Source organism: Archocentrus centrarchus, chromosome 23, assembly GCF_007364275.1.
Source record: "Archocentrus centrarchus isolate MPI-CPG fArcCen1 chromosome 23, fArcCen1, whole genome shotgun sequence".
In the NCBI taxonomy this organism is placed as follows: domain Eukaryota; kingdom Metazoa; phylum Chordata; class Actinopteri; order Cichliformes; family Cichlidae; genus Archocentrus; species Archocentrus centrarchus.
The window spans coordinates 14,198,135-14,217,329 of NC_044368.1; the positions used below are offsets into that span (position 1 = coordinate 14,198,135).

At 40.5% G+C, this 19,195-nt stretch overlaps 1 protein-coding gene across 2 annotated transcripts in view; it reads right to left on the reverse strand.

The window, feature by feature from the left end:
* Positions 1 to 356: 356 nt before the first annotated feature.
* Positions 357 to 19,195, reverse strand: part of atxn7l1 (ataxin 7-like 1) — a 29,961-nt gene continuing 11,122 nt past the window's right edge. Inside the window, exons 2-11 of one of the 2 annotated variants that reach the window (XM_030720409.1) lie at positions 17,176 to 17,284; positions 16,430 to 16,628; positions 15,890 to 16,317; positions 12,861 to 12,943; positions 10,893 to 11,155; positions 9,980 to 10,193; positions 7,321 to 7,442; positions 6,266 to 6,787; positions 5,755 to 6,007; positions 357 to 4,114 (exon numbers count right to left, since the gene is read on the reverse strand). In XM_030720409.1, the coding sequence (XP_030576269.1) occupies positions 4,097 to 4,114; positions 5,755 to 6,007; positions 6,266 to 6,787; positions 7,321 to 7,442; positions 9,980 to 10,193; positions 10,893 to 11,155; positions 12,861 to 12,943; positions 15,890 to 16,317; positions 16,430 to 16,628; positions 17,176 to 17,191 (2,118 nt within the window). In that variant the 5' untranslated portion in view covers positions 17,192 to 17,284 and the 3' untranslated portion in view covers positions 357 to 4,096. The remainder of the gene's footprint in view (positions 4,115 to 5,754; positions 6,008 to 6,265; positions 6,788 to 7,320; positions 7,443 to 9,979; positions 10,194 to 10,892; positions 11,156 to 12,860; positions 12,944 to 15,889; positions 16,318 to 16,429; positions 16,629 to 17,175; positions 17,285 to 19,195) is intronic. The other variant, XM_030720408.1, reaches the window with a different exon arrangement.

Below are 19,195 nucleotides of genomic sequence, written 5' to 3' on the forward strand. Positions count from 1 at the left end.
GTTGCAAGCATTCTAAGATAGAAAGCATACAGAATTCATTTAAGTCTCATATTTTCACTGATGAAAACGGTAATTACAGATGCATCTGGTAAAATTAAAGCATTAAAATGTGTCAAAATGTTGCATTTTACAAAAAATAAAAGCAAAGCTTCCTTATGAAACACTGACAACCACAGAAGAGGTGTTTGCTCGTCTTCAGCGATACGAAAACACGTCAGACACCAATGATAACGAGGACGGGACAGAAAACATTCAGATACTTGCAGGAGTGACATTAAAAAAAAGACAAAATAAACAGCTGTGGGACTTTCTTCACAATTCAAAAGCTGCAGCTTTGATTTACAAATAACACAAACCCACTTTCAATCATTTAATAAAAGCTTGGATATAAGACCATTTTTACAGCATGTGTTAAGTTGTATTGGTGGAAAATCTATTTTCTAAACCAACTGCAGTAAGACTGAATAAAACCCCCAAATCTTAACAAGGCATTTTTCAGACATTCAACATTCACCACAGTTTGGATCGGATAATAACAACAGTGTGCTGGTTTAGGGGCCAACTGACCAACAATATACTCTTCATCTTCTTTTAATGTAGTTGCCAGAAACACTATGACAAATATTTAAAAAAAAAAAATCTTTATATCTAAAATATTTATATAAATAGAAGGTAATTAAAGATCTGGGCAAAATGACAAAGTGCAAAAAAAGAAGTAAAGAAACAGGGAGGGTTTAAAAAAAAAAAAAAAAAATGTTAACACCAAAGACAATATACAACTGCTCTGAAATCAGCATCCACAAGCCTAGTCTTAATTTTAGCTGCAACAGACTGTAACTTCCCATTTCTATTTCTTCAAACAGTAACTCAGGGTGGGTTGCTTTTCCCAACAAACACGTGATCTTTGATCAGTAGATACATGTGAGAAGGTACTGGGTGAGAAAAATCTAAATCTCTCCAATGATACCAGGATTTGTAGCCAGTAATCCAAAATCAACCATCGCTTTAGTAGTGTATGGGTTGATCTCTTATCAAAAGTGAGCACAGCAAAGAAAATTGTGAAACAATTGTAATCTTGTATTCACAGGCATGTTAGCCAGTTAACTGTACACAGTCAAACGAGTACCCAGTTTAAACCATGTGTATCTACAGCAAAACAAAGACTACCATGCAGGTTGTACTAAACGGATCTAAACTTAGATGATCTCACACACTGATCGACAATCATGGGAAGCACTTTGAGTACTTGGAAAAACTTAACACAAATACAACTGATTATGTACAATTCCTCATTAGTGCTTAAACAAAACAGCAAATGAGTCCCAGAAGTTAGTTTCTGCTGAAGCAGTTGGCAAGTACCAGGTGAGTGCATTTCTAAGAGATTCACACTGCTGTACAGTAAACTGAACTGCTTTCAGTTACATTAGTTCTGCCAGCAACAGCACATGGGTGAAGAGGGGTACTTCTGACATTTTAAAGGTTTATGCCATTTGTTTTCTGACCCATTATGACACCTACAGCACTTCAAAATGGACCTGTTATGCTTTTCTTTATTAGCTGTCAAAGTTCAGTATGTACAAGTAATCCTTGTGAGCCAAAAACCTGGGCCTTACACTGATCTAAATGCTCCATTTTAGACAGTTTTTTTCTACCCATGTGGTTGGGAGGGGCCACTAAATAGATGAAAACTGGCTCAGGAAGAAGATAAAACTCCCAGTTTCCAAGGCCCAGTATAAGGTAAATAAAGATTGTTTTGAACTGTGAATTATTAATAGAAGTGAGCATAAGAGATCCCCTTTGAAACAATAAAAAAAAAAAAAAAAATCACTTCACATTTTAGAATCATAACATTTTCCTGATCAACATTTTGGTATCCTCAGTTAAATTCTGAATCACTGAACATTAACTTGTGGCAGCACAGTGCTACAAAAAACAAATACACATTATTAGTGCCTTGCATTATAACTTCCCTTCAAACTCAGGTGTTTCTTTTTAAACAGCGCTGCTTTTGTACACCTGATAAAAGACACCAAAGGCTCAAAGGAATGACTACCAAGCTACCAGAGAAGAAATGGTACCTAGCTTGAGCTGGGCAGCTGTGAAGCAAGCGGATACATTTTGACCCAGTTCTGACACGACATAACACAACAACCAAGCATAATCGCACTGAGATGAGGCCAACAGGCCTTGGAAGATATAGTTTAAAAATATAGAGCTAAACTTTTGAACACTGGAAGAAGTATGAAAAAGGGTGGAACCACAGGCAAACAGGAAAGTGGGACCCCTTTATATGAAAATACAAATAATGGCCTGGTTTCACACACAAACACACAAAAAAAACCCCCATCAACCTTTGTCATTTAGCAAACAACGGATGTATAATGCAGGGTGGAGAGAACTCATTAGCAATAGTAGGAAGAAATATTTGTGACCTCCTGGCCTGTTATCTCGAGACAGGACAGGTCCAGAGAGGTTCTAAATGAGAACTAAGCAGAACCAGACTACTTCACTTTACTTTTAGAGCCTTAAACACTTGCACAGTACTGCATCTACAGTGTATACACATAATATGTAGCATGTAACTAAGAAACAACATGTGAGATATGGTTATGCAGTTTCAGAGATTAAGATTTCTGTCAGACTACATAATTATTTAAAGCTAATATTAGACATTTAACTGAAAAAGCACATATTGTCATCCGTTAATGAGACTAAATAGAAAGGACACAGACAGCAGCCATAGCTCAAATTGGTTTGTGAGATTATTAACTGCTAATGAACAGAAGTGTGAAGGTTTTGAGAAACCAGGCCGATCTCATCATCATCATTATTATTAAACACCGACTAAGATGGGAGGGCAAAATACCCCCCCTTTCTACCTCATATTTAGCAAAAGGGGACAATTATGAATAAATACAAAAATAAGAACAGATATGTACACATTTTCAACAATATGAACTATAATAATACTTTCAACATTTCTTCAAAATGCCATAATTTTTTTTTTTTTTTTTTACTGAAAAAGTCTCTCAAACCTCAATGGTCAGATTTAAAAAAAATTAAGAATGATAAATTATTATACAAAAAAACCCCACCATCCAACACCCTAATAATAATAATAATAATTATTCAATTTTTGGATGCAAGTCCAGGATTTTCTTGCAATGTTTAAACCAGGACGAAGAAAGAAAGAAAAAAAAAAAAACACTCAATGAAATCTGACTTCTTCCTATATTGAAATACAATGCATTGATGTGGCGCTGTTGGTAACACAGATGCTTTCTTCTTCCCTAGTATGAACAGGTTTTTGTGTGGCACTGCTGGAGATGGCTCTGGAATCAGCGAACAAGGAAGCAAAGGGAACTGAGGGCAGTTAAGTGCACTTTGAACACAGGCATGCTGGGATGAACAGGGAATATGGGCAAGAGACAGTTAGTAGAGAAATGGACAAAGTTGTTTGGTACACAAAGAAAGAGGCTAAACGAGCAGTAAATGCTGGATAAAACCCAGCTCATCTCTTTTTAAAGCAAGAGGAAAAGCTCAAATCAAAGAGAAAGATAGAAAAAGGGGTGATGGAGCCATTGAGGTGGCATAGCTGAAGTCTGAGTCCTACAGTAGTTGTGTCAGTAGGTCCTTTAACCATCAAACTCCCCCCAAAACAATCACAGTTGTCTTTCCGCTCAGATGACTGGTATTAAACTCTGGTTCTCCCCCTGCAGAAGTCAACAGTGGTGGTATCATCAACAGTGCCTTAAAAACTTGAAGCAAATTCCCTTATCAGGAGAAGAAAAGGTTTTTGAAATCATGTTCTGTAAAGACCACAACCACAGTGACGCAGAGCAGCTTTCCATCAAAATGATCCGTACTGAGGGATGGGGAGTGGAAGCAACTGCCAGCCAACTGTGGGCAAAGACTTCAGTGCCGCTGTCACAGCGGGTGAGCTGAGCTGAGCTGTTTTTGGATAAAATAGGTGTGACATCGCTGAGATGAAGCAGTCTGATTGGTGCTGTAACTGGAAGAGTGGGTGAGGTCAAAGGTCACAAACGGTGGTGGCCTGAACAGCTGCCCAACATTCTGTCCATGAAACAGGTTTCTGTCAGTGATGCAACTTGGCCTGCAGAGAAAACACAGTGATTTTCATTTCTTGCCTGTAAAGCAACAGTTTCACAACAGATGAAGTTAAATTTGTAATCTAGTTACTTGCACAACAAAGACATTCATTATTAGACGATATAAATTTAATAACAAGCTTATAATTACAATAACCTATTTATTTGCAACTTTTGGTCATTAATCAAAATCTGAAACTATTTAAATTTTTGACCTTATGGTATTTGCAGAGGAAAGGTCAGGGGGTCATCCTCTGAAGACAATGAACCAAATTTCAAACTGAATGCATCAAAGTGTGACAAACAAGAGTGGTGGTGGTCAGGCTGAGAGAGACACGGCCTAAACTGTTGGTTCTCCCAATTTCTGAACTGGAATGAACACAAATTTTTGACCACGGAAATAACGTACTGTGCAAAAGTCTTGAACCACCCCTTTTATTTTAGGAAAATGGGAAATAGGTGCAGCGTTTTAATGAAATGTGTGCAGACATAATTGGAAATACAGTATATAAGACAAAAACAGAGTTGGTATAGTTCTAACAAGCATAAAAGTCAATGGTATGACCAGCTTTATTCTTCAACACAGCCTGAACTCTTAAGCAGCTTTCTTTATTTCATTTCTTTAAGCAGTCTTCAGGAATAGTTCTCCAGGCTTCTTGAAAGACATTCAAAATTCTTCTTTGGATGTTGGCTGCTTTTTGTTCTGTTCTCAGTCAAGATGCTTCAATAATGTTGAAGTCCCAGTTCTGGGGAGGCCAATCCATGACTGATGGTGTTCCATTGTGCGTTTTTCTATCCAGTTATGCTTTCACTGCACTGGCAGTGTTTGGGATCATTGTCATGCTGAAAAATGAACCTGTTGCCAATCAGATGCTTTCCAGATGGTATTACATAGTGGGTCAAAATCTGATGGTATTTTTGTGCGTTCATAACTCCCCAACAGCACTGGCTGAAATTCAGCCACAAACCATGAAAGCCTCCACCTTGTTTTGCAGATGGCTGTAGTCACTCATTGTTGTACGTCTCTCCTGACCTCCTCCATGCATATTGATAATGAATAAACCACAAATTTCACACTTGGATTCATTGACTTTCAGTTCAGTTCCTGTGTAATCTGGCATACCTCAGCCTTTTCTCCCAGTTTCCCTTCCTTAAGAATGACTTCTTGATAGCTGCCCTTCCACTGAGCCCATTTCTGATGAGGCTTCTAAATGAACAGTAGATGATCAACTGAAGGGCCAGGTGCATCTCTCAGGTCCTATTTCTTTAGGACATGACTTTCTGATACTGTTCATCTGCTGTAGATTGGCCTGCCACTTCTTCTTTTGTCCTCCACTTGTCCATTTTCCTCAAAGTCTTAAGGACACAGTGCACAGCATGCTGATATGCACCAAGTTGTTGGCTTGTAAATTGCCATATTGGTGCAAAAAATATTAAATTTATGCCTGTCGAACTGTGCCATTAAAAAAAACCAAAAGAAACATTCCTCTGAAAATAGTCAGGTACAAGGACTGGACTGATGCCTCTGAAGACGGTGTACACACCAACTTTCAGCTGACTATAAGATTGGCTTGAAAATTCTGAACTGATGACACTAAAATATATTCCAAGTAGTAGATCATAATGAGAAACCCTGTGTGTTTACCTGTCTTGGGGATTCAGGCCCTGAAGCTAGTATCCCCCCGCTATCGTTTCCGTTCCCAAAGAGGCTCTCTAACCCGCTTGGTCTGCTCAGCTTGCTGCCCTTCCCTCTGTAGGAGCTGGGACTCCGTCTCTTCCTTCCTTCTGCTCCTCCCCCATAAGCTAAGGGTCCCGTGGGGGGAGCCATAGACTGATGAGCGGCTGAGGTTGGTTCCCTGTTAGGCGAGTAGGGTATACTGGTGGTGCCAAGTTCACGACTGGAGAGGAGCAAAAGAGTTAGAAATGTGTCTGTTTTGTCTGCATACTAATACTGCATAAATTATATACTGAACTGAGCCTGTACTCCCTCTGACTACAATCATAATTTGTTAGGCTCTAAAAGAGAATTTAATGGCATAGCTTGTCGGTATAACCAAATATTATTGAGAAATTCTCTAAAGTCAAAGATCAAAATTGCAATTTTTATCAGTTTTCAAAACTGTGGACTCATTAAACTTTTGTTACTGTGGACCCACCTGTTCTGTGAGTTGTGGCTTTGCGACCCATCAGCTCTGGACAGCCAGTCCTCTGAACTGCCCCACAGCCCACTATCCCCAACACCAAGTCCCTTTTTCTTGGCCGGGGAGGCAGTTGTCCCTCCCGAGCCTTGTAATGTTGAATGAAAGCTGCTGTCGTTCCTTCTGTGATTATCCACAGTCGGAAACAAGGAAGAAGAGGAAAATGAGGAGGAAGAGTAGGAAGAGTTTTTTCTCTTCTTAGTTCCCGCTACAGGGTCCTCCACATCTTTGGATGGACGACTCGCTTTATGCATGCTGTTACGGGCTTTGCCCTGTGTGAACACCTGGGCGTGGGGTTGCGGGGAGTCTCTGATGTTGAACACCCCAGCTGTGGATGCAGACTGAGGAAACGTGGCGGTGTAGGAGAGGGAGTTGGAAAGGGAGTTGAGCAGACGAGAGGTGGGAGAAGGAGCTTGATGTGAAGGTATGGAGGATGTACCAGAGGGGGAGAGGAGGCTCTCAGCAGCCAGAGGCACCTTCCTGAAACACAGAGAAGAGGATCTTTCAAGGGAGAAATGTACCAATAAAGTTGGTTTATTGCCAGAATAAATTGGAGGAAACCTTAACAATCAATATGCTGTATTTTACAGAACAGTGGTTTTCTGAGCTCAGTTTAGAGTCTTCCCCTCATTTCATCAGCCTCCTTAACTCTCTGCAATTTTTACTTCTCTTCACATAATTAAAACTCAGAAACTATTTATCTGTTGTGATTCTGTAACCACTAAGTGCATGCAGACCTGTTATGCATTCTCTTTTGGTGCTTATTTTGGTCTTCTTTGATTCTTTGTGATTCTATTTCACCTCCTAATGTTTAAAAAAAATAAAATTAAATAGAATTTATGCTTCCCACGACTGACAAGCGCAGTCCTTTGCTCATCCATACTGATTGCCACCTGTTGCTTCTTGTTAAGATCCAAACTGAATCTCACACAATTCTTGACCCTTGCAGATATCAGAGATGTTGACCTATTAACTTTCAACTGAAACACGATCTTATCAAAGAATACACTCGCCTCCACATCTGGGCGTTGAGGTGTTTCTCCACCATGTTTTGGAGTGCCAGCCTCATCCTGTCCCATCGCCTGTCAAACACATAGTGGCCTCGTCCCATCAGCCTGCTGCTGAATACGCAAACCTTTAGGGGAGAAAAAAGACAGTGGGGATGAGAATATTATGGAGGTAAAAGGATGATAAAGAGAGGCAAGGTGGAGCATTCTGAAGGGAAAAAAGGATGAGTGGAGGAGTAAAAAGCAGAAAGGAAAAAACAAAACAGTAAGGTTGGGACACTGTCCTAAGTTGTCCTTTCTGATATTTAGCACAGAGAAGAAGGCAGTGTGCTTCAGACCAATTCTCAATACTAGAAATAATGCTTGTGGTTTAGGTGAAGATACTAACTGGGAGGAGCACAGAGGAGAAAGGGTAAAGAATACAGGGTGACCACTCGCTGTGAATTCTGGCCTCCATCAGGATTCACAAAGACTTTATAAAAAGGAGGGGCCAAGTTTAAAATAATTTAATTTTAGAAATGATTACATCAGATATTTGTGTTTTCATATCTATCTAGGCTGGGTAATGTCTAGAAATGGACTAGACTGCAGTGAATGTGTGAAAATAGCCATAAATAAAGAAAAACAGATGCTGAAGGGAAAAGAGACTACCGTATTTTTCGGACTATACGTCGCTCCGGAGTATAGGTCGCACCAGCCAAAAAATGCATAATAAAGAAGAAAAAAACATATATAGGTCGCACCGGACTATAAGTCGCACTTTTTTTGGGGGGGGGGGGGGGGGGGGGGGGGTTGATAGAATCCGAGACCCAGAGCACAAATTCCATCTTGAACGGCAATTTAAAATAATAATGGATTAAAGAACAGGACGAACACGGTTACACCTACGTTATGCTAACGTAGCACATTCAGCTACATGACGCACAACGAACACGTGTTCGGTATTGTAACGTTGTAAACACACTTCCAAAGTCGGCGATATTCACAACAAAGGTCGTCTTTATTAACAGAAAAACGGCTGCTGTAGGCCACAGCCACGCCAACCACAACTACAACAGCTGAACAGCAACACACACACAGGCAAGCTCTCGGTCTTTTTCTCTCTCTCCATGCTGCCTTCACGAACCTCCCGAACAGTCCGAAATCCCACAACATCAACACGCTCTCTAACTAAGAGAATCGCTACAGTATGTTAACGTAACATTAAGTTATTCAGATAATCATAGCATAAAGAACATACTAACAAGTTAACCAAACCATCAATCCATTGAATTCTTCATCCTCGGTGTCACTTCTAAACAATTCCGTACACTCCGTAGACGAAGCGCCGCTTCCTCTTCTGTGTCGCGTTAGTCAGACTCGTCGTCAGCTGCAGTTCCAATTATTCCAGCCTTTCTGAATCCCAACAGGATGGTTTGTCACTGAAGCCCATGTTTTCTTGATCCATCCAATGACTTCCAGGAAAGTTGGGTGGCGCATTCTCCCAGTTGCCGTTAAGCTGTGCTCTCCATCCATCATCCACTGCGCCCACAGGTTACGCAAGACTGCCTTAAAGCTGCAGTTCACGGAGATGTCAAGTGGCTGGAGTATTTTGGTTCATGTGTTATAAATGTCACATATACGTCGCTCCGGAGTATAGGTCGCACCCCCAGCCAAACTATGAAAAAAAGTGCGACTTATACTCCGGAAAATACGGTAACTTATATTAGAGACCATCTACAAAAAGAAATGTTAAAATACTTTAAGAATTTAAGAAACCAAAGAAAAGATACCTGGTACGATGGGTGGCCACAACTTTTAACTGGAAATATACAGTACAACGTGCAATTTAAAAATGGAAATTTCCAATCTATTGTATGTTACTTTTGACCTTTAGGTCCTGCCTTAATAACTTCTCCACTAATTCAACTTTTCAGTTGGAAACGTGACTATGGTGCGAGAGCGTTCTGGCTGGAAGAAGTCTGTTAAGCAAGCATTTTCTTTAAATTGAGTTTAATGCAGAGTTCAGCAGTGAAAATGCAAACACGTCTGCATCAGCTTTCCATATATCTTAATAACATTATGGGCACTTAGTGCTTACTATTTTGAAAAGAACAAGACGACATGCCTGGCAACCTCCAATGCCGTGCAAGTAAATACTCCCTACCCAAGAAGCTTGCACACAACTCAGTGAAACCGCAACTTCTGTGTGGAATCTGTACAAACTGGCAACTTTGTGCAGATTTGTGAGCTTTGGAGGTACTGGGAGCAAGAGTTAAAATTTACTTTGTAGAGTGACAGACCAGTTATTTCTTATCTTGTTATCTGCCTCATTGCTAAGAGTGTGAGATCAACTCTCTAACCTAGAATAGAAAGTTTTTTCCAAAATAGCAAAGTATTCCTTTAAAGCATACCATCAAGCTGCACATGTGTGTTTAAGTTTGAGTCTGAACTAAAACTTACACACAACCTTACCTTGTTTTGTTTACTGAAAAGAGTGGATAAGAGCTACATCTTAGGCTGAACTGCAACAAAAATATTTCCTTTAATTGGTATATAAAAGCAGACCCTGCAGGGATAAAATAGAAGATAATGACTAAAACATTTGTGAATGGGCAACGAATGCCCTGAGCTTATGGACCAAGAAAATGTATGGTAGTGCAGCATTACTGGCCCTTGTATTTACCCCTAAAGGCTGTGGGTGATGATTGGAGTAGTGAATGGCAGGTCTGTCAGCGTCCTCTGGATTCTCTGCATCCCCCTCATCACTGGAAAGTCGACTGCTTTCTCCGGCAGCGGCCACCCAGCTGTGGAGAGCCGGTTCTGGGTTAGGAGCCTGGACAGGAGATGCTGCTGGGAGCAGAAGACCTGAAGTGGAAGTGGAAGAGCCTCCTGGAACCCTGAGACAGAGGGGTGAATAAAATAATGAGACAAAGTGGGTTAAGGGTAAACAAGTGGAATCACATGAGATAAAAGGAAGAAAATTAAAGCAAAAGAGAGACAGAAAAGGAGGGGTGACAGGGAAATGTGAATGCAGATGGTAAGCAGAGAAAAGATGAGGATGGAAAAAGATGAGTGTAAACAAAGAACGAAGGAAGGACGAAGATGGGAAAGTGAAAAAGGGTGATATACAAATGTTTGTTCTAGTGGCAAAACTCCAAATAACTCCCTTTTTTAAAGAAAGGCTCCATGTTCGAAACAGAAACAGGAAATAAGTTTCTCACAAGAATTTGACAAAGGGTGATTTTCTACTATTGTTGCTCCCTTCTAGCAAACTGCGTTTACAGCACCCCCTGGTGGAAACGGGTGCATCTGTCTGAAGCAAAAATTCTCAAGTATTTAAGTGAAAACAATCTCCTAAAAAATGATAAGTAAACATACTGAAGACTAAAATAAATAAGCTATAACTTTATTTAGAAAGTACTAATTTTCTCTAAAGAATAGTTTGAACTTCAGTTGCCTAAGTTTAATAAAGAAAAAACAGAAGTATTTGGAAAACTATATAAAGTTATAATACAGAATGTTTGAAAAAGCTGATTAGATTCATAAAGCTTGCATGATCTGTATACTTATACTTTTCACATGGTGGTCCTTTGTACCTAGGTATGTGTGCATTTGCCAGCCGTAGCTTCAGCGTGGAGAGGGTTCGTCCATTGGGGCAGTGAGACTTGCTGGGAGACGTGGTCTCTTTAGATGTGATACCCTGGCTGGAGCCTTCTTTTCCTCCCTGTGCTCCATCCTTGTCTTTCTCCTTCTCTTTCACTCCATCCTTCTCTTTCGCTCGTCCCTTGTGTTCAGCCAGGAGGACATCAAAATGTTTCCTTCGGCCGGGAACGGCCCGGCGGTGGGTTAAGGAGTGAGTCTGCAGCAAAAAAAAAAAAAAGTTAGCAATAATTTTGTACTTTCCTTCCTCTGACTGTTTGGAAATACTGGGTTATTTCCATAGAGACTTTGTAAATGAAAATATTGATCTGTGAATAATTGACTGTACCACAAACACACTTCAACAGGCATGAATGCTGCACTGAGAGAGGCTTGAAACTTGACTCTGGTTTCATGACAGTTCTCATAACCTCACACTGTAGGTGTCCACATCACACTACACAAACACGGGTAAATATTACCTGTGCCTGGCAAGCCTGTATACCCTTCCAGGTACTCTGGAAGGTAACCAGCCATCAAACATTTGGTTTTCCAATAGCTATTTACAAAACGAGTTAGAGAGGTTGCTTTAAACAGGCAGGATGGTATTTGGAGAGAAAACTCCTTCCTGTACTTATTCAAAGAGATCATTGAGCAGAAGAACATTAAAATATAGAAAATAGTCCTTTTCTTAATGCCTGTAGGTAAATATCTTTGGTATCTAGTCACCACATCAATTTAAAAATCACAAATAGCTCTTTCAAACTGTATATTACCACTTAAATTTTGTACATTCATAATTTAATCATCTCTTTCTGATCCGCTTCCTCAGGCACTCTCTTCTCCCTTATCTCCATCTCATCATTTTCCTCCTCACCTGTAGCCTCGTCTCTAATATCAGAAAACAAGCACGAACATTATTCCTCATATTTTAGCAGTTAATAAAATAAAAATTGCAAAATATTTGACGCATGCCACATCTCTGTTTTATTCATGATTTATTTTTCTAAGTGTTGATATTATCCAAATACGTTAAAATATATTGTGTACACAAATATTTTTACACACAAACAGTAGTAGAAAGCAGAGTGGCCGGCTGTGGCCATTATTAACCTTGTGTACCCAATAAAGAGTTTTAAAAATACTGCATTTACATAATTGAGTGATTCTTCATGCATATTTAAATAAACTCAAGAACATTGCTTATTATCCCTATAACAGTGTTTCAACTTCTATTTTGTAGTGCTGTGCATGCCCTCTACAGAAAGGTTTTATCTTTTTAATATTATAACCCTAATAAATTCAATTTCAAATATATTAAAAGTGAAGAAAGGCTGATCTATATTAAATGTTGCATGTTGTAAATATTTTTTTTTAAGTGCAAAAATGTGGCCTCCAACATATCAAGACAGAATGCTATCTCCAGCATCCAGAGATGCTGGAGATAGCAGATTACAAGATTATTTTGACAAACCACTCCCACATTAAAAAAAAATGGCAACACATTAGCCTGATACATCTTTAATTACTTAACCAGTTTGCAGTGATTAGTAAAGCTCGGCAGAGGTAATTATAGGGCAGTAAAATGGAGTATTACTTCTTAAGATGTTTTAGCCTCATCCAACATCTATAATTACCTCATCAAGGGAAGTGTAGGCCCTGTAATGCCTGAGCAATGCTACCCAGCATTAACTGAGAAACTGGAAGGGTGTACACACAAAAGAGGCAGCCAGATAGATAGATAGGATCATAGCTGTGGTCGGAGTCCTTCAGTAGTCACACCCTAAATTTTAAAAAGCTGCTCTGCTGGTCAAATGGCCTCAGACAGAGAGCAGGAGGTTAAGATGCTACTTTTATCTCCACAGAAAATACACAGAGGTGAAGAGTGTGGGGTAACTGTGCATTTGTGCATGGATTTGTGTTACCTTGCAGGTGAGAGACCGTGTGCAGGGTCGTTTCGTCTCGGGGTCCTGCACTCCGCAGTGCTTGTTAGGATCAAACACTCTCCCTGTAAAACACACGCGCACACAAACACACACTGGAGTGAAACAGCATCAGCGGGTAATTTCTTCCTTCCTTCCTTCAAGTATCAAATCACATTTGATGGGAGTGGGAGTGCTGCAAAACCATGAGCAAATCAATTCTCCACTTTTGAGACAGCGGTTCACTCACATTCTCACTCATATTTGTCTGTTCGCATATTGCTATATTCATTTGATCATTCAGTTGTGGTCTGAGGCTATTCTAATAGTACTAGTCTGTGTGACATTATTAGCAGTGCTTCCAGTATCAATACACAAAAACTGCACAGACTTTTCCTTGACAAATTATTCTTGACACGACATACTGTCAGCCTGACAAGAGTCACCAATGACTGACAACCCAGTAAACTGTCTCCAGCCTTGATGAACTGAATCCACAGGGAAAATGCACACTTGATAATGATCTCCAGCCCTAACATTTAAGGTCAATTTCTACCCCGAGTCTTAGATGTTTATTGTAGAAATAGTGTTAAATGTATAGTGTTAATGAATATGATGAAATGACTCTAGCATGAGAAGCAGCAACTGGAAAATATCTTTTATACAACAGCTTATATATTTACAGTAAGCATGGATGAAACACCTATATGGAGTTTGTAAGAGGCTGCTGGTTATGATAAACCTTTCTGGCTTTCTGTTTTTTCATTGTTTTCCATCTTTGCTTTTGGTGTTTGTTCACTCAAGTGTCCAGAAAACTTTAATGGGGATCTATTGTACTCATTTTTTTGTTTTTATTCTTATTATTACAGCCAAAAAACACTGTTTTTGCTCCTCACCCTTGAAGCCAACTTTCTCTGATTGGAAGCACTTCAAAAACAGAAAGCAGCATGTCTGAGATGACAACATTAGAGTAAGAAAATAAAATAAAGAAAACAGCACCAAACAAACTTATTAACTTATTAAGGGTATCAATTACACAGTTGTGTCTAGTTGATGAGTTTTAAAACTTAAGCTGTTTAGTCTGTAAGAAGATTGTTATTATCCAAGGAGCAAGACTAAGGCACCTACATACAAAAATAATAAAAGAAATAGGTTCCAAAACAGAATTTTATTTTTGGAATACATTAAAAAAATCATGTTAGCATTTCGATTAGTTTTATAGCCTGGGTCAACTTGAAAATGTCAAAACTAATTGATGCAATAAAGAACTTTAAAAAAAAAAAGAAGTTAATTTCCTACACTGCCCACAAGTGCAAACAGACGGCCCTTTCTGCCTCCACACAAACTTGCAAATCAACAGCAACCTCCAGTCAGCAGGTTATCTTAAACAGTGTTACTATCAGAGGGCTGTAATCTTGTGCTGGCCTTTCCTATAATCCCTGTAATCGTTCTATGTTTGCAGTATGAGACAACAGCTCCAGTGGATATAACAAGAGCAACAAACACGCACTCAGACATAAACAAACTCACATGCTTGCACACTCAGTTCTCACAAACTAGACAAAGGAAGTTAGAGAGAGAGAGAGAGAGAGAGAGAGAGACACAGAGAGAGAGAGACAGAGAGAGAGAGAGAGAGAGAGAGAGAGACAGAGAGAGAGCGAGAGAGACAGAGAGAGAGAGAGAGAGAGAGAGAGAGACAGAGAGGAGAGAGAGAGAGAGAGAGAGAAGAGAGAGAGAGAGACAGAGAGAGAGAGAGAGAGAGAGAGAGAGAGAGAGACAGAGAGAGAGACAGAGAGGAGAGAGAGAAGAGAGAGAGAGAGAGACAGAGAGAGAGAGAGAGAGAGACAGAGAGAGAGACAGAGAGAGAGAGAGAAGAGAGAGAGAGAGAGAGAGAGAAGAGAGAGAGAGAGATGAGAGAGGAGAAGGAGAGAGAGAGAGAGAGAGAGAGAGAGAGAGAGGATCACTAAGAGCAGAGGCTGAGGGAAGACACTGCTGAGAACAAGTAACCAAACAACAACCAACGGAAAATGAAAGCAGAAGGTCAAGAAGAGTGAGAAACAAAAAGAGTGATGTGCAGAGAGAAAAGGATAAAGCCAGAAGCCTGTGAAAGAAAAATTAGGACAGAGTATGAGTGTGTGTGAGAGAGAGAAATGAGGAGGTCGAGAGGCAGGAGGTGGAGAGCGAGAGGATGAAAAAAATGTAGAGACACGGGAGGTGGGGAAAATCTCTCAAGAAGACAAGCAGCTTTTTGGCAGTGGGAGCTCGTGAATTAGAGGGTGTAAATCAGAGGCTCAGAGCACAGAGACACTCAGCGCAAACTGAGAGAAAGATTAAAGAAATGAAAAGAGGAAGAGAAGGAAAAGCTGCAGAGAGATGTGACACAAAAAGAAACCCTGAAATATCAATCACAAACCTTTTTAACGTTATTATCATGTGTTTCCCCCCTCTTATGCAGAACTATCCACTAAGGTAACCTGGTGTGCACGAATGCTAATTTGAAAGGAAAAAAAAAACACTGGGAGTTAGAATGAGAAAGAAAGCTGAGGTAGGCACGCAAGCAGAGAATAACAAGAAAGGAAACTGAGAATTATCGAAAAAATAGTGAGAGGACAGAGAATAGAGAGAAAGTTATTAAATGTCCGTCCAATACCGAAGCTCGCAGTCTCACCCTGCTGCTGACCCGTCTGCAGCTAAACACTCAGGCTGAAAGCTCTCCAAAGAATATTGAGAAAAAGTGCACAAGCTTATCTGGGTGCCATGCATGCAGTAATGTAGGAATTCTAATGTAAAGCTGAGCAGAAGGAATTAAATGAGCAAAGGCTGAATTATATAACTCTTCCAGCACAGGAATGTCAATCGTCTGAAGCTTCAAGAATCAGTTTCTTGAGCTGCAGGCTGACAGACTGAAATCCTAAATCAACCATAAAAAAGGCAGGAAGTAAAATGATTAAATGTGTCACAGTGATACATCCATGCAAGAAGAGTTGCCCTGAGTCAATTAAAAAAAAAAAAAAAAAAACACAAGTACTGACCTGAAAGTCTTTTGTGACACCTGGAGGGAGTCTTAGTCCCATTCTGTTGCTTCTTCTCCAACTGCGACACTGACGGCAAAGCTGGCAGAGCAACAGCTCGGTGAGAAGGTGAGGGCGACAGGGAGGATTTCCGATCCAGTGGGGAGGGAGACGGTGTCGACGCCGCCTTTCTGTCCAGTGGGGAGCGTGCTGGACTGGGCCGCTTATCTAGAGAGGATGGAGGCGTGGTGGATCGCGGTGTAGATGGGCCGCTGCTGCCGCGACCATTTGTGAGCTTTTCGCTCGAACGTTGGGAGGCCTGGGTGGTGAGGGACGAAGGCTTATGAGGAGAAGGGGAGGAAGAGGAAGAGGTGAGGCGAACGTGCGATGCTGAGTCAGCTCGGCTGAGGCAGGGCATCTTCTCTAAGCTTACAACTGGCAGTGACACGCTGGAGAAAAGTGGAAAGAGACATCTTTAAACATTGTGCAAATAATGTATAAAATGCAGCATTCTACTGGACTGGGGATAGGAGTAAGAATGTAATCATATTGTACACACACCATGTCTTGTTCCGCGCCCCCTTAGGTGGGTACACAGCAAGTGGTGCCTTGCTGAAGCGGGAGTGGGGGTAATCTTTAGGTATCCTGAATGCCAGCGTGTCCCCAGGGCTGGGAGCCACAGCAGGGGCCACTGGGGGTGCTTTGGGCTTCATTGGAACCAAAGGACTCCTGGAGGGGACTGGGGAGCTGTGTTGCTTCTCTAAAACAGATCAAGAGCAAAAAAAACAAAAGGAAAGAGTCAGCTCAAACAAATGCATGACAAAATGGTAATAATAATAATCACATTCTGACAATCAAGACAGACCAACAACATCATGCACTGCTAGTGCTAACTTTGGATATTATTTGCCTTCAATTAGCACTGAGTCTGGAGTGTGGTGTCTTATTTAAACCATCTCTACCCTGCTTAGTTGCCAGATGGCTGTGCTGTAACACAGGAGAGAGCAAATCTGTGGCTCAACTTCTCCACAAAAAGGATTTGCAAATCAACTGAAGGTCCTTTTCTCTAATTAGCAGCACGTCTGACACCATCTGAAGTGTCCTTGCGTGATCAACACCCTCCCCCCCATACTGCTACTATATGAAATGTGAACAAGAGCCAACAATTATAAATACCTTTTGACCCAGATCTGATCAGAATACACAAGTGAAAAAAGATGCTGAGACACAGAAGGAAACACAGAGGGGAGTAAAATCACAAAGCTGCAGGAAGGAAAACGTAGGAGAGGAGAGGAGCTTACACTTACGGTTTTTGCTATGCATGTCTTTGTGGGAGCAGGGTGGGTGGGGGAGTGGGGGTGTGTGGTCCAGGACTGTCTCTGTGTCTGTCTCACAGGGAAACTATACCCCAGCTACCTGAATGAAAACAGAGGATTGAATACATCATAAGCACTGAGAAATGAGGTGGGGGAAAGACACAAACAGTAAAACAGTGTTTTGAATAGAGTATACAAAGTAGGTGGCATGCCATCTACCTCTTCTGGATCCCTTTGGCATGTCACTTCTGCAAGTGAGCTAACGAAACCAACCAACATCTGCAAGACTTAGCTCACAGATAAGCTGTAGAAAAGCTGATGTTAATTTTGGGACGACATCATCACATCACTAGCAGACTTTACTGTGACTTGAGTCATTATTTTCTGCTCTTGAAAAATGAAGACCAGCATTGTTGCACACAGAAATACATCCAAACTTAACAGCCAAGACTAGACCTGCTCATATGCATTTGCAAATAGACTCCTGTGCAGAGCCACAGATGTAGAGGCAAATATAAAGAATTCAAAAGTCAAGCGTCCACAATATGCATTATGATTACTTTGTGAGAGTGTAATTTGCATGTGTGACTCTGTGGTGTGTGTGTGTGTGTGTGCGCATGGCAGGTGTGTAAATAAGCCCGTGGACGCAGACATCCAGGGGCAGCTGTCTTCAGAGTATTAGGATCAAAGTCCGGAGTCACATTCACAGGTATGCAGTTACAAGAGTGCAAACTTCACACATAATATCCCACATTATTTCACACAGTTTCCCATATTAGACACACACTGTTTTAGTCAACCTGACTGTAAAGTAGAATGAAGCTGTATATTTAAACCAGGGTTATTCTCCAATTTGGGCATTTTACTATTTTCCCAGTCAGGAATAAGGTCAACAAGAAATCTGAATAAATATGATGCCAGACATCTTGTGGGTATTCAGCCAAGCCAGATACCCCCAGTACTCTGTGATCCAACTGGTTCATACTATGTGTATACTATGGTTTATTATATTCTTTTTTTTTTTATTTTTATGCAATAAATAGATTTTTAAAAATATGCCAGATGACTAGGTTTAGAAAAAGATATCTTGCTAAAAACAACAAAATTACTGTTAACAAGCCAATTAACATTCAAATTAAAAAAGAACTGCAAAAAATAATTCTTGGCAACAAAGTTTCAAAACTTTTTAAAGCTTTTATATCTATATGTCACATAATGATCAACTTTTTTTCCCCAGAAGTCCTTCATATCAGAACTCATTCAGGGAGTATGGAGTCAGCTGAGAGTTAACCACACTAATTTACCATACAGTACATACAGCAAGTGCCCAGGCAAGGTCACTAAGCCACCTCCCTACTACACTCTCAGCCTGCCCGTTGTTATGGCAATGCCGAGAGCCCCATCGGCTGCTGATTGGCTCTTGACTCATCCTGTGGGAGGAGCTAATGGGTGATGAGGAAGCAGAAGCTCTCAGAGCTCAGCTGGGTTTGTTTACATTGACAGAGGAGCAGGGGATAGAAGTAGAGAGAGGAATTGGCATGAGAAAATCAGAAATACTGATGAAGATTCTCAGAGTGTATTGGAGTCAAAGGGAATGAGTCCTGGAATTTTAAAAAGAGATAGTTGTGTGGGATTAAAAGCCAATGGCATTCTGGTTGTATTCATAGTGAAAAATCTATTCAGAGCATGTACCCAAAATACCACTATTGAAGCAGTTCCCAAGAATATCTTGCGGACAGAGTAATGCTGAACAAACATTTATTTTCTCTTGTTTTTTTTCAGGACATCATTAAATTGTGTTTAGTCTACTAGAAATCAAGGCTAAATTTACATGGTTTCAAACATATCACAATCACAAGCAGTAAGCATGACGGATATGCAGTTATATTGCATCAGAGATCTGTAACAGCTCACAGTTGTGGGTTGTCATAGTAATGCAGAGGAAAGACAGAGAAAAGACAGGCTGTCAGAAGGAGTGATGGAAAGATTTCTTATTATCGATACTAATATT